This window comes from Gymnodraco acuticeps, unplaced genomic scaffold (genome assembly GCF_902827175.1).
Source record: "Gymnodraco acuticeps unplaced genomic scaffold, fGymAcu1.1, whole genome shotgun sequence".
Lineage (NCBI taxonomy): Eukaryota > Metazoa > Chordata > Actinopteri > Perciformes > Bathydraconidae > Gymnodraco > Gymnodraco acuticeps.
The window spans coordinates 149,198-164,319 of NW_022992041.1; the positions used below are offsets into that span (position 1 = coordinate 149,198).

Sequence of the window (15,122 nt, forward strand, 5' to 3'; positions counted from 1 at the left end):
TACGGTTTATCTTGACAAATGCCAGCTGCAGAGGGTCACTTTAAAGAACTGGCCTTCAGGGGCTTTCCTGCTTTTAGGAGTCAATGTAATGCAGGTGAGTGGAAACGTAAAGTCTATGATGGTATGTAAGTGGAGAAGGTTTTGACATTTTACAAAGACATCGTATTAACAGGTCACCTGACATGTGTGAAAAAAGTATATTTGTCTGTAGTACATATTTAGGTTTTTATAAGAATAACAAATACAATTGAACTTAAACAGGTCTAACTTACAATGACATCTTTGAGTTGAAGTCGTTTTTATTTCTTTAATCTCACTTTTAGAGTGTACACAGGACGGAAGATTAGGGCATTTTGCAATCAAATCCAATAGAGGTTTTGAATAGAACAGCATTAACAAATGATCCTACATCTCGACCCCACAAATCACTGCAAACATGTTCAATTTGTTCAGAGAATAAAGAGTAAAATAATGGTGTGAAGAAAAATGACGAATGAGTCTAATGATTAGGCCACTGTCTAATAAAATATATGCACAAACCTAAAGAGGTTTCTACAGGTTAAACTCTAAAGGGACAATACGCTTTACGATTGTGTAGATTAGGCTAACAGATATTTCTTGACAGGAAAAAGGATGTCTCAGCGCTTGTTTGGAAGCTCTCTCCTGAGAACAATATATCTTATACATGAGGATTTTGGAGACCAAGTACATGATGAATGCCTCAAAAGATTCAATACAACTCAATCAGTGGAAGTGTCACAACGTGTTGCTGAACTGGAACAGTTGTGTCTTAAAGAAAGAGACTTTTCTGTTTTTTTTGTACTAAGAAACAGATGTGAAACACTGCTTTATAGGGTACAGGTTTCGGCAGGGCATGAAAGAGGTTTGAAGCTCTCTGATATACACTGAAAACAAAGTGGGAGAAAGAAAACAGGAACCAGATTAAATCAATTTTCATCCTCCATCCGTCTTCAATTTCTACATCATAGATTTAACTGGACTGTAACAACAAGAGAGTCCTGATGCTGATTACATAGCACATGATCATCGCACTGAAAGCATTAACCATGACTGTGTTTTATAACCAGAACTATTTGAAGTGTTGGATATACTGTATAGTTAGAATAATTCACACTCAGTCCTAAAGAAACACTCTGATGGTGTGGGATTGGAATTGAATCATGTTTACCACATGCTGTACAAAAACGGCAAAGAATGAACATATATAAATAATCTTATGGAAGTAAAGGCATCAGCCCCTCCATCTCATTTCCATCATATCAAACTCAAGAGAAAGAAATGACCACAAACACCTTTTTTGTATAAAATGTAAAGCTTTGATAAAAATAGCAGCCTACCTTACAGATTCTTCAGGAAGGCTTTTCTGAGCCAACTTTCCACAGCTCTCCTCAGAGACAGCATGTGTGTTAAAGATTATCCTCCCAGTAATCACACCACAGAGCGCCCTGTGGCTTCAGTCACAAAAGCCACTGACCTGTGTGTTGTGTCCACATGTGATCAGGACTGTGGAATACAATTGACTTTTCTCTGTACATGCAGAATAAAGTAACGCTGTGGCACCCGCCTGATCAAGCTAATGAACTAATGAATTAATCTACATTTATTAAGGAGTGTGAGCACAACACAACACTTTAAAACCCACTAGTTAATAATCAGTTGGCTGTAATATATCCATATCATTCAATATGACATGCTACAGTACATTCATTTCGTTTTTTCTTGTCTGGAATATACCACTTGTCACAAAGACATTCGAGCGGATGTTTCTAAGCAGCCTGAGCAGATTTTTATATTGTACCACAGAGGACTTCATGGCTGGATTACTGCTGCGACTGGATCATAAAGCATAGACATTTCCGACAGTTTATCCGAATCCTTGGTGGAAGAAATTGAATTTCACAGTAACATGTACAACAGCCAGACTTCACATGAGGTTGGTTAAGTGGTGGCTGTTGACATTCTCTATTTGAATTCTAAACGCATGTATTATTCAATATTTTCATTGTGGTGTTGAACAATGAACAGGACAGCCAATCGTAAACAACTCACAACCATCTTAGTGTAGAACTGAGTATTGTTGGATTGCTTTTTTAATACTTTCTTATCTTACTCTTTTTGAGCGTAATGTTTGTTTTACAATTAAACCAAAGAAGACACAATGACACTTTGTTTATTGTTGAACTCAAACAGCCATTAAATATGGATATAATTAGGATCAAATTGGGATTTAAATCTTTAAGATAATAATTAAAAATAAATTGTGACGTTTGCTTTTTAACTCAGTCTAAGCAGTCTACACTGTCTATAGAAAAAACTGGACTGTAAATGGGGACATGACCCTGCACTGTACAAGATAAATACTGTATCACTGACAACACCAAACACATCATCCCTGTTTCCAAAAGCTTCATGTAGGAATGTGTGTAGTTGAGAAATAAAACACCTTCAGATGAGCCAAATATTGTGTTAACATTAGTTTTTGCTTGGCAAGTCCAGATCCACTTTTTTGAGACATTTACCCAATTGAAGTCCCTAAAACTAAAGAGACTTCGAAGTACAGATATTATAGAAATATTGATTAGTTTTTTTGTGTAGAAACTGGTTTTAATAGAACAGGGTTACATTAAAGGAGTGACTTTCGCTTCTTCTGTCTTGCTTTTTTGTTGCTTTTTTCCCTTAGTTGATAATTGTGCTCGGAAATGCCCTGGTTCTTCTCTGCTTTGGCAGCATTTTGAACATTAGCAAGAGGGCTTGTTGATACAGTAAATCAGCACGATTATTACAGGATTGAGACATCCTTGACAAAACAGGTTAATATCCTGTGCATCTGTTTTGGTTTGTGTTTTTCCTTTTAAACCTTTTTTTACACATTGTATGTGTTGTTTCTTTGTCATACATTATAGATAGATGGGGGACATAACTAACCTGCATAAAAACATAGAGAACAGACATTGTTAGCATATCATGTCAGAGGCTTTCTGTTTCTCCTGAGACAAACCACAGAAGAAGAATACTAAAGAAAAGTTTATTCCGGATGGTCATGGAAAAACATGTTTCATAAATGCTGCACAGTCACACAATGTAGAAAATGCAAAGCCCAACTTTAAAGATTTACTTTTAAAACAACAACCACAAGGCTTACAAAGTATCAGACATTTTAAATGTATACATTTAGAATATTCATGAAATCACCTAATGAAAGCATTGCTAATGAAATTCAGCCTTTTTTGAATGCACGTGTTGAATCCACACTAAAAATACAGGATTTCAAGGGTTTAAATGCGCAGGTGCCACCTCTAGTTCTAATGGGAAGTGACAGTTGACTTCACAAACAGGCTGTTGTAACGCTGAGAACCCAAAACCCTCTCCTCGCTGGCTGGGGAAGCTAATGTGCATATATGTGAATAACAAGCTAACACAACGGTGTTTCTGCGTTGCCCTCTGTCGGGACACATTCCTCGCCAGTCCTGCTGCAGCCTTGTCATACCAAACAACGTGTAAAAATGCGACCCATATGGTCTCCCTTCTCATGAGGGACTGATTGAGCTGTATGGAAGTCGTGGCCCACCCACAGAACACAAATAAGGAGAACCATATGTGGGGAGATGAATAAGGTAAACTGCACAACATTTTTATTAGATACAATTTCACTTGCCTTGTGGATGGACTGCAAGGTGACACTTTGAAAATAAACTTTGAGCCTCAGAAAGAAAAAAAGGGCCTCCGGTTAAGCGAGGGTAAATCAATGAAACATGGAATTACTAAAGCAAAGAAACAATAACTTTTTTTTTTATTCTTGTTTTAGACCAACATTTGAACATTATGTCAATCATCTGACCCGTTTGCATTAGAGCAGATTGAACGCAAATTAAATATAACTAAAAGTGTGCCGTTACAGTCACTGGCACATTAAACTCCAGACTGAATACATGTTTAGTTTCACAGTTTGCGTTAATCCAACATTTCTTACATGGACCGCTAACTTCATTTTATATATATTTTACAAATGTTCTCCTTTAACACACTTGTTTACAAAATGAAGAAAAATACTTTGGAAAAACTTTAAGAAAATCATTATGTGAAGTGTTCTACATGCCTGTGAAGCCTTTAACATTTAAGGAGATTTTGCCATGAAAAATACACATGTTCAAAATAAAAAGAAGAGATAGCCCAAAAATAATAAGGAAATTCTTCCCCGTCATAATTTCTTAACATATTTAGGATCAATGTCTTCCTTCAACTGTTGCTCATTGTGTGACTTTGATACTATGAATCTTTGAAGTTTAAGCATATATGTCTGAGGCATATATACACTAATTTAATCCTTATTGTATAAAGAACAGACTGCTTAATATTGCAGCCTGCATGAATTGTTCTGTTAGGATATCTTCTGCAGAAGCAACTCTGAAAAAATCTGCGCCTCATGAGATCAGCTTTTTGTTTGGCAGTATTAATCAACATATTCCTGCTTTTGATGGTTTGGATTATTAACAAAATGATAGCCAGCTCCAGCCTGCTAAGAGCTTCAAGATGATCTCTCCTCACTAGATATAGAACTTTTACTGAACAAAAGGGCGTGTTCTAAACAGCCGCTCACGTGGACGTATCTGTTTTCTCAATCAGGTTAAGATAATAAACATGTTTGTTGTAGAAGAAAGATCCTAATATCAGCCCCTGGAAACACATCCTGACTGATTACGTAACTTGGTCTCTGTAAAGCCAGCTAGATGTTGTGACACTCTGTTAACCTGAGAGCATGATTCATGAATTATTCACTAGAGACCCTTCGTGAAGAGGACCTTTTTCCAGCATGTTTCAGAAGTGGAAGTGCTGATCTGATGAATGTCAAGTCACCTCTGACTCACTGCTGCCTGTTTTTGACCACGGGGGTCTCCGAGGAGAAGGGCGCCGCTATATTAATCTGCCCTGAGTATGGCAATTGTTACTCTTTCCCTTTATGTGGTTAGGAGGTTGATTTCGTGAGGGCTGTGTAGTTTAGGTAAACTCAAATAGGGGCTCATTCATAGCAGCTCCCGCGTAACAGAAAAGGAAGAAATGTAGCTGAATTGGAAAGAATCCACGATATTAAACAGTAGATGGGATTGTGAAGTGCTAGGAGTAATCATGCCAGGCAACAGGCCGCAGGAATGCAAATCATCCCTCAAGCCAGGAGTTAAGTTAGCAGGTGGCCTCCTCTATTCACCGAATGTCAACACTCCTTTAAGACGGAGCCCACGTAACATCTGGGCAGGCCAGCCACTGCTTTTAATTAAGTGAAATACAGTCACTCAATGTTCGGCCATGTCAGAGAGACATTTTTTTATAGAAGTGGGAGGGTAAGGGGGAGAAAAGGTGCAACAGTACATATCCTGTGTTCAGTGAAGGTCAACACAGTTGTGTAAATACATATTAATCCTTAACCTTATCCCTAGATTTCCAAGACTATTGAATAACCCCTCAGCTCTTCTCTGGATATTAGCACGTTCGTCCACATGTTTCTGGAAATTAAACTGACTGAGGAGGATGCAGCAAACACTCACTCAGTTTAGTTGGTGGTTTCCACTTTGTTTCCAGGGGTGAATCTTAGCTCTTAGCAGATGGCAATATTTAAAATACAAGTGAACAGAATATAGGCAAGCAGAGGTTGACATACACATCACATGCTCCAGGTGATGGATGGTGTCTTTCCCCATATTCAGAAATAGATTGCTTAGAAAATGATATATTTATACAGCTCCATTATAAGCCCCCTTTTGGGCTGTCTCTGCTCACACATTACCAGCAGCATTATCTCCCCCCAAGAGTATGTCAACAGGCTCCATGGGTGACCCCTAGTTTATATCATACTTGTCAAACATTTATAAATCTGAGACGTTAGTGTGTAAAATAACGTGTAAAACATCCACAGAACTCCAAACAAATACAAAAGGACAACTTGAATTTGAAAAGGCTGGAGGACTTGCAGCTGGAGGAGGGGGTTTAAATGTATTTCTAGATAGAGTTGAGGGTGATAAATGGAGCAAGAAAAAAAGCTGTAAGGTCAAGTAAAGGCAGAGCAAAAGATAAACGTTCTCAAGTGGTACATTTATTAAAATACACTTAACACTCTACATAAAGATATACTTTCCCCAGACATAAAATAGAATCAGTGTGGAGTAAAGACGTTTACAGCTAGTCCACAGAGGAATGAGATAACAGTGTTTATGGAAGAGATTAACATAAACATTGTTTAAAAAATGACATAACTTGTAAAGCATTCAGTGTGAAGTGAACGCTCAACATAATAAGAGATTCCAGACTTATATAATCTCCTCCTCTCCTACGAAAAACATTTGAAAAAAGTTGGCGTGGAAAACGTGAAACGGTGTCAGTGCTGAAAGACAGTGGCAGCTTTAAAATAGCTTTGGGCAGTTTGGTTTAAACATTCACTATGTTTTTCCCAACCAAGTGAACCAATTTGATTTAAGATATTTCAAACAGTCGTTGTGATGTAAGTGCTAAAGCATCATGCATGCTGTGCTGACATTATTCTGTACTTCTGGCCCATATTGAAAACAAAGGAGATACATTAGCGTTGAAAAACAAAGCACATCATATACCATGTGTATTTCTAACTCGGTGATCATTTATAGAGCGTATTATAAAAGGAGGAAAACAAGAGGGGAAGTGCTCTCATGTATCATGATGACTCCAGTGAATAATTAACTCGTAAAAGTTATACAGACGTCACTAAGAGGGAGTATATGCCAACGGACACAAAAGTTAACTGATAACTGGCGCAAAGTAAAATCAACATGTCGTCCTAATCATTTAAATATGACGATATTCAGTGCTATTTAAAAAAAAAAAGAAAAAAAAAAGAAGAAAATAAATTAGGTAATACAAACTTTATATACATAATACTGTACATCACATCACACCTGCAGCAGATGTGTTTTCCAGCGATTCCCATACCAGATAGCATAAATTAAAGTTAGCCCTGCCACTAATGACAACCACAAGACCTAACTACCATATTTCTGTATTTCTTGAGGATGACATTTGAGCTGTCATCAAAGTAAAGCACTGATATTGCGTTGAGCTTTGTTGGGGCGCAGCATGGCTTTGGCACGTTGTCAGGAAACATTAAATGGACCTATAAATGAGAGCATAAAGTAGGTTTAAAAGAGGTGCGACAGCAGTGGGTTTCAAATGAATTATAACTGTTGAGAACATTATGGTGGCTTTTATTGCAACAGGCATATGCAATTCATGTGAAAGAATACTTACCAGGGTTTGCACAATTGCATGATTTGTAGCATTCATGTGTGCGTTGAGTGGAAAAGAACATTCCCCATCACAGTAAAAAGCAGCGTAGCCCTCAGGTGCTATGATCCAATCCTTAAAAAGAAGGGATTCCTTTATTTATGACACATTATAACCGAACCAAAATGTATTGTCCATTGTGTAACTACCATTTGTTAGTGTTATGTTTTGTGACGGGAAATCATTTCCTACCTGCCAGCCCAAATCTCGAAAACTGACGTAAAGTTCATGCTTCTTACAGGCTTGCTTCTGTTCACTTGTGTTGAAATCTGAAAATGAATAAATAAATAAAAGGGTATTCATAGCAAAAAAAGTAATGAATTATATATTTTGTTTGTGAACTGTCAGATGGTTTGCCCATACAAATTGTATTATTCATATTCAATATCTATTATATATAGCATATGGAAATATAGAAATGAATATCCTAAAAGTGCACGTACCTCCAGTTTTTGGTGCCCTAGATGATTCTTGTTGAGTAGTAGATTTATTGCGATTGTGGTTCTTTTTTTTCCCACCAGCCGCTCTGACAGAGCGAAGCAACACCCCACTGGCCTTGAAGAAAGCAACCAGGAAAGGCTGCTTGGACTGAGGCCCATTCCTCCCAATGATTCCACCAGATTTCATGTTGATGCTTCGCCCTGTAAAAACAGAAGGTAAATTAAAAAGGTTTTAAAATACAGAAGAATGGTCATTCTTGCAGGGTGAGTCTATTGTCTTAATACATATTAGGACAAACCATTCGTCTGTTTTGTGGATTTAAGGACAAAATAATACACAGATTCTCAACCATACATGTCGCATTTCTCCTGATCAATTAGTTTTAGTTTTTTTATCAAAAGGAGAATTTGTGGATTACATTTCCTGACTTCCTGTCCTTTTCTAGATCCCAAGAGTAACAAATACAAGACTAACATTTTTTAAAACAAAAACGGAACTTTACTTGCCATCTATAGTCTCCACACAGAGCTGCAGGCCCAGGTTCTGCTGTGGGTTCATCAACCAGTGGTTACTGGTGGCCGTGATGTCAAACACGAGCCAGCCCCCATCGGATGCCTGGACCCTTTTGGAGTCAAGCAAGAATGTCTCTGCATCTCTGAAGGTAATAAAAAACAATGAAACAAACATCTGCGATTAATAGACTCACAGTTAAAATGATGCTCACTCAAACAGCCAGTACAAACATGCAAGCAGCAACTGTTATTTCACAAGGATCAACAACAAACAATTTAAATAGATAAGCTGCGAGTATGTTACTTATTAAGATGATCCTGCTTTTTAGAGTGCCAGTAAAATGATTGTGTCACTTTACAGCTGCATTATAAACAAATTACAAAACCTCAGTGCCTGTTACAGTGTATTGAGCTCTAAAACAAATAAAACCTTGTTGTGCACATTCATGTTGCAAGGCTTTAATGGGACACACAAAAGAAACCATATGCTTCTTTGAGGGCATAAACACGGAGTCCAAAAGGTCTTAGGCTGGAACAGATAAACGAGGTATCACTGACTGATCACAAAGGGATGCTTTCGCCCGAACACTGGAGCAGAAGACAAATGTCTGAGTGGATTTTATTAGTTACTTCATCTCTTCCTCTTTCTGAGGTTCGTCTTTTGAAAGGCTGTCAGTATAAAAAACTGGTGATGGTATTTAGTTTTGAATGCCAGTTTTGTACTTGAGATGAAAAGATGCAGTCCTGCTATTGTTATAAAGGTTGTGACTTGTAATAAGCTGCACATTTGTGTGTGGTAAAAAGTATGCCAGGATTTCAGCTATTTGACAGGCAAATCATTTCAGGAGTTAAGAATCATGTTAATCAGCCCTTGTGTATTTTTGAACATGAGCCTGACATAAGGCATCTATCAACCTTGAGTTGAAAAAGTCCTGCTTAGCAATTTGCATTGGATTCCTTTCAAGTGGCAGATCGGATAAGGCAGCGCCTGTTCAGTTTTTGTGGTTGAATGGCGCTGGTTGGACAGAATCAAGATTTTCCAGGTGGCCCCAATAGTTCAGGAATTATTCATGTGTTTACTACAGGTGTAATAAAACTCCACCTCATGTGGAATTCAACATAAGGTCAATAAGTGACTGAATGACATACTGGTGAACTTCCTTTTTGAAATGTGCAGTATTAAGCTCATATCCTGTGATAATTTGAGTTTGTGTAGGTAAGAATTCACGTTTCCCACCGCCAAATGCTTATCCTGCCTTTTTATCTGTGATTACTGGATGTACTGTTCCACAGAGTGAGTCAAAGTCTGTGGATTTTAAGGATAGAGGCACTTAAGACAAGTCTTACTTCGGCAAATTATGTTCATGGCCACTATTCTCCATTGGCAATTTATGTTCAGCAGCAAAGTTCAGTTCCAGTGCAGGACGTTGATATAGTGGAGTGGAAGAAGGTCAGGGTGGTGCGAAGTTTTATCATGGGCTTTAAGGGTACCCTGTGGATTGACCACAAGTACTGTAGATATATGAAACAATATGTTATTTTTTGTGTTAATAAAACTCAAGGACAACTGTTTCCCCCATCGACAATCCGTAGCAAATTACAGTACCAACGTCTTTTTGCAATGTCCAAACAACGAGAAAATAAAAATGATAGTAAATACTGTGGTTTCAAACTAAAATTAGCTCTGCAGATGCTTTAAAAGGAAGGAAATGCATGAATTAAACCCAAATGATGAGGGAATTTAAACATATGTTTGTTTCTGTAGAAAAACAACTATTGTGTCACTTTAACACAAAATCTTGACTTCATTATCATACTGTTACTCATTAGGACTAATAGTTTACATAGTTTTCTATTAAACAATTACTGTAAACATAACGGAAACAAAGTTATTTTTAAATGACTCTGTGGCTGTACTTCAACTGGGGACATTGCTATTGCTGTATATGCTCACTATCTTAAACTGTTAAGATACCATAACAAATAGGTTTGAATTTGCTTCTTTAACTTACTAACTACTTGCTAACTTTACCATATTGAGGTTTTTAAACAAATTAGCAGCAATCTATGTTTGTAAGCAGTATAAATCTTCCTTCAAACTAATAGTATTCATATAGTTCATTGTGACTTTTATATGTTAAAGAAAAAACTCACATTCTCCAAAGCTGTTTCTAAGGTTTCTCGCACTGGGAAATAATCGTGCTTTGTGAACACTAACCAAAACACACTATTCCCCATGAAAGCGTGTGTGAAAACTTAGCCTGTGCAGTCTTCCCCTTTTAAGATGGCAGAGTCCATTGACTTGGACCTTTTCAAAGCCCAGGAGGGCCATATCTCCCCTTCAATCACCCACACACATTTCTGGCAAGCAAATGTGGGCCCACTTTTAAGTACACCCTTGTGTATTCAGCTATGTCATGGTTTAAACTTCCGGAATATTGTTAAGCCAGGCAGGTGGTGGGCATAACAGTGACCACGGGAGCACCCGAGGGAGCCCCTTCCCCCCTATTGTGGGCCCTCATGGCTTCATCTGGGACGCGGCCAGTTTGGCAGGCAACACAAGACGAGTGATAAGTGATGGACCTTCCAAGCTTCATAAGTGGCCGACTTGCTAATGGAGTTCTCTTTATCCGAGGACTATATTTGTAAGGCAGACATGGTGCGAATGAAGGAGAGCAGAGTTGGAGATAGAAGGGCGTTCTGTGCAAGTGGAAAGTTTTAACGGTGCAAGACAAAAGCTGTTGGCTTTTTAACTGTGAAATAAGATAACTGCATGGGGTAAAAATACCCATCCGGCCCCTGCCAAATTGTAACTGAACTTAACTCTCTCTGTAGAATGCACTTCTTTAACGTTTTAACTTGTGGAAGTAAAGCTTATTTGAAGTACATTATATAGTGTTGGTAGTTTTTTCTATATGAATGGATACTTACATGGAAAATACACATTATTAGTAACTTAGTACAACTTCATTGTCAGATAAATATAGAGTAGTAAAAAATACAATATTGTGTGTAATTAAAAACTAGCAGAAATTGAATTACTCATACTAAATTGAAGGTTTCACAATCCACAACTGCCTTAAATGTTTGTTTTTGATTTATTCGATACTTACTTGTTTGGATACTCCTTGATGACTTGATATATGGTAACCTTCAGAGTACCATTGTCATAGCGGCTATGACTGCGGTCCTTATAGATCCGAAACTCTGCCGCAGTCACCGCCTCTCCGTCCGGGATCTGAGTCAGATCAAAACGGAACTCCTTGTAGTGCCGACGTTGGTGAGAAAAATCTTTATCTTTCTCCACTAGGAAAAGAAAATATTTTCATGATGAATTTCATTTTCACTGGCAGCAGAGCCCACACTTATCAAAAATATGACTTCAACTCCTGAACCGCTGCGTGCGTTTCTCTACAGAGAAAAATATGTCAGCATTAATGCACAGAAAAAGAATAATTTATCACATCTTCTTTTACATTCCAGGTCCAATCAAAACATTTTGACTACCAACAAAAGCACTTTCCAGTTCATTAAATCAGTGAACTGAATACAGGTAGCAGTTCCCAGACAGGCCCTCTACTGTGTGCCTAACTGCATTCTCTGGCCATGATGAATGGGCTGTCAGTTTATAAAAACAGGCTGATTTCAATTAAAGACACTTTCGACTGCTCCTCAAGTGAGAGAAAAGACCAGACAGGATTCTTCAACGTCATGTAGCGTCTACTCTGACCTCATTTCTGACCTCATTCTGACCTCCTGTAGGTTTCCTTCAGTGCGCTCTGTGTTTAATGACCCTAAACATTTAAAACCAAATATAATTAGTATTAGAATATATATTTTTTACCTGACATTTTATTTTAAGACTTTTAAAAACAAAGTAATTATTTAATATGTTGATGCATTAAATGTATTTATTTTTTTGTTGAGTTTTTCAAGGGGTTGTTTCTATTTTCATAGATAATGTAAATGATTAGGGCTTGGCCTAAAAAGTTAAACTGCCTCTCTGTGTCTACATTATGAACATACTGTGAATTTGTTATGATGCTCCTATTGAAGTGGCCGCTGATTGTCTCTCCTTCTGCCTAGTAGCATGCAGGATAAGTGGCATGTGGCATATGTCTGAGGATTTTCTGACACTAGCAGTAATTTTATGCAGTGCATTTGCCCGATATTTTATCGAGAGAGAACGCCTGTGGTTACTTAGCACAAGCAGGTCAGAGGTCAGGCCTGACTTTTACCAACTGTGCGTGTTCCTTTATATTAGCCACAGGCAGTAATCAGAAGCAGAGGTGCCACTGACTGCATTAAACTTAAATAAAAAATGTAGAGCAAAATGATTTCTTGATTCTTGTTGCATATGATTCAGCTTGCTTTACCAGGAGAGAATACATATAATTGTTTAAATAATGCATACCATTTTCAGTATCTAACTTCTTATTTATACACTGAAAGACATTGTTACAGTAAGCATATTACACTACATGAAATGCCACATGGACGTTTCTAAAACAGTTGAGGTCAGTAGCTATATTTGAGTGTACTGTAATAAAGACAGAGCCCCATTGAACATTTCACTGACAGTCCCCAGAACGAGAGCAGAGCTTTCAAGGCTGACAGTGTACATGCCCTGCTATAGTGGTAAGTGGAAACAGATGGGCTCAGGCCAAGGTGAGGGATTACTTCCAACTACACAAATTCACTTTTACATGTTTTGTTCTAAATTTAAGAAAACAAAATCCTTAACACATCCTGAAAACATTGTCTTTAATATATTTCTGGTAAATATCAAAAATATATATATTTGTGATTTTGTATTGCTGCATCTTATTTCATTGTGTGAGTAACTTCCCATGTTGAATCATTATTATTTTAATTCTTACTTAAAAATGATAGATGTTACTTATAATATACATATGAACATTAAAGCCTCTGCTTTCTCTTAGCAACAGGATGTCAAGGAATACAGGCATCAGTCAATATCACTCCCCTTTTAACAACAGGAAATCATTTAGACCAATTTTCTCAAGGTCAGACAGTCATCTGATAAGATGCTCTGAACTGCTGGGTTAAGGGTCGCTGCTACTGAACAAACACAATCATTATACAGATCAGCTGCTTTTTTAATGGAAAGCAGCACAAATTGGTAAAAGGTCAAAATGTTGGGCCTAATTCTGTTAAATACTGAGTATTTCACACAAGACTTAAGCAACTGAACTGACAGATTTTGAAAATACAATTACACATTTACATGTTGATGTAGACATAACAAATGCCTAGAAATGTGCAAGGAAGTAAACAACTGGATTTAATATTGTTTTATAAGAGAGCAGATTATTTAAACACAATCTACTGTACATACGTCAAATTATCTTTGACAAAATTAATGAACTGTATGTGCTACTACCAAAGAGCAGAAAGGCCATGCTACAAGTCTATTAATACATAGAAATTGACCCAACTCTTAAAGTAAATGGTTGAAGTATTTAATGCTGCAGAATTGTTTGTTTCTTGCCTAAACTTGAATGGAAAATATGCCCTAAATATAAGGCATTTTATCAAGAGCGCAGATCCAGGTAAAAAGCCTATTATACTTTAATGATTTCCTTTTACAGTGAAATGAATGAAGATGGAGAACAATACGAGTTGGAGATGGAGTTTTTTTAAACTTTGAGATCTCTCTAAATAAGATTGAAACCTGGCCTACATTATAAAGTCGGTTCATATCTATTTAAGGAAACCTGAAAATACAATACCCCAGTTGAATGCCACTTACCTAAATTGACAAAACTCATAACCATGTCGGCATCATTGAGAAAGTTGGTGTCGTGCGCCGTGGTGAGCGCGGGGCTGTGGCCTAACAGAGGGGCCGCTCGGTAAGGCTGTGCCACACGAGAGAACCCGGCATGCTGGGGGCTGTAGTACGCTTTCCTGGAGTGCCCTTGAGCCTTGGCACTGAAGCTCTTCCCTGCGCCCTGCAGCACCCCCTCCTCCTCCTCCACGGCCATGGCGTTGTACAGGTCGAGCATGAAGAGCGGCGCCGAGGACGCCTGCTTCCCGGGAGAGAAGGGCCTTGGACGGTGAGGCAAACCCAGGATGGAGAGGATCTCTCTCTGAATCTCCCGGCGTTCGTGATTGCGCAATCTCCTGTAAATAAAACTGGAGTGCACATGGTTGTCACTTAACCCGCACTGAGCGCAGTACAGAAAACTCAAGCAGCTCCACGCGAGTCCAAGTACAGCACGGTTCAGAGGTGTAAGCGCTGTCATCTTGACAAATAGTTCACTTTGGGGTGTGAAGTTGAACTACATCGCACTTTGTGAGAACAATAAAATGATTTATATTCCTGCCAATATGGAATCATAGACTTTCCATATTAGACAGAGGCACCACAACTCTCACGGTGGTACTAAGGAGGTCAGCCTTCTACAAATGAGGTATCAGCTTGCAGAAAAGTCGGCGCTCCTCTCCTATGTGCGAGCTTCCTCCAGCAGTATTTACTCCTCCAGGGTCCATCCAAATCCTCTGCCACACCAAGTATTTATGGAGCTATGACCCCGTCCCTCACCTTACTCCTCTGTGATGCAGAAGCACGTAGGTACGCCCATAACGTCGAGGGATAACCCGGAGTTTCCAGCGGATGAAATGTGTCAAAAATGAGCTCCACTCATGCTCCTACTCGCATTTTTCTTTTCTTTTTTCTTTCTCCCCCTGAGAGAAAGTGCACTGGGGCTGGTTGCCCTCTGAGTCCATCCCACACTCAACTTTTGTTTTTGCATCCACCTCTAGCGGCAGCAATAAAACTTCAGCCCGGTCCCATGATGAATGTGGCGGCTCAGGAGTGTA

The 15,122-nt window shown here is 38.4% G+C and overlaps 1 protein-coding gene across 1 annotated transcript; it reads right to left on the minus strand.

Moving 5' to 3' along the window:
• Nucleotides 1-6,086: 6,086 nt before the first annotated feature.
• Nucleotides 6,087-14,943, minus strand: bmp5 (bone morphogenetic protein 5). Its single transcript, XM_034201940.1, has 7 exons — nt 14,053-14,943; nt 11,393-11,585; nt 8,274-8,422; nt 7,770-7,967; nt 7,519-7,595; nt 7,291-7,401; nt 6,087-7,156 (listed from the first exon to the last, which is right to left on the minus strand). Exons 1-7 carry the CDS (start codon nt 14,543-14,545, stop codon nt 7,007-7,009), a joined length of 1,371 nt encoding a protein of 456 aa, XP_034057831.1. The 5' UTR covers nt 14,546-14,943; the 3' UTR covers nt 6,087-7,006.
• Nucleotides 14,944-15,122: the final 179 nt, after the last annotated feature.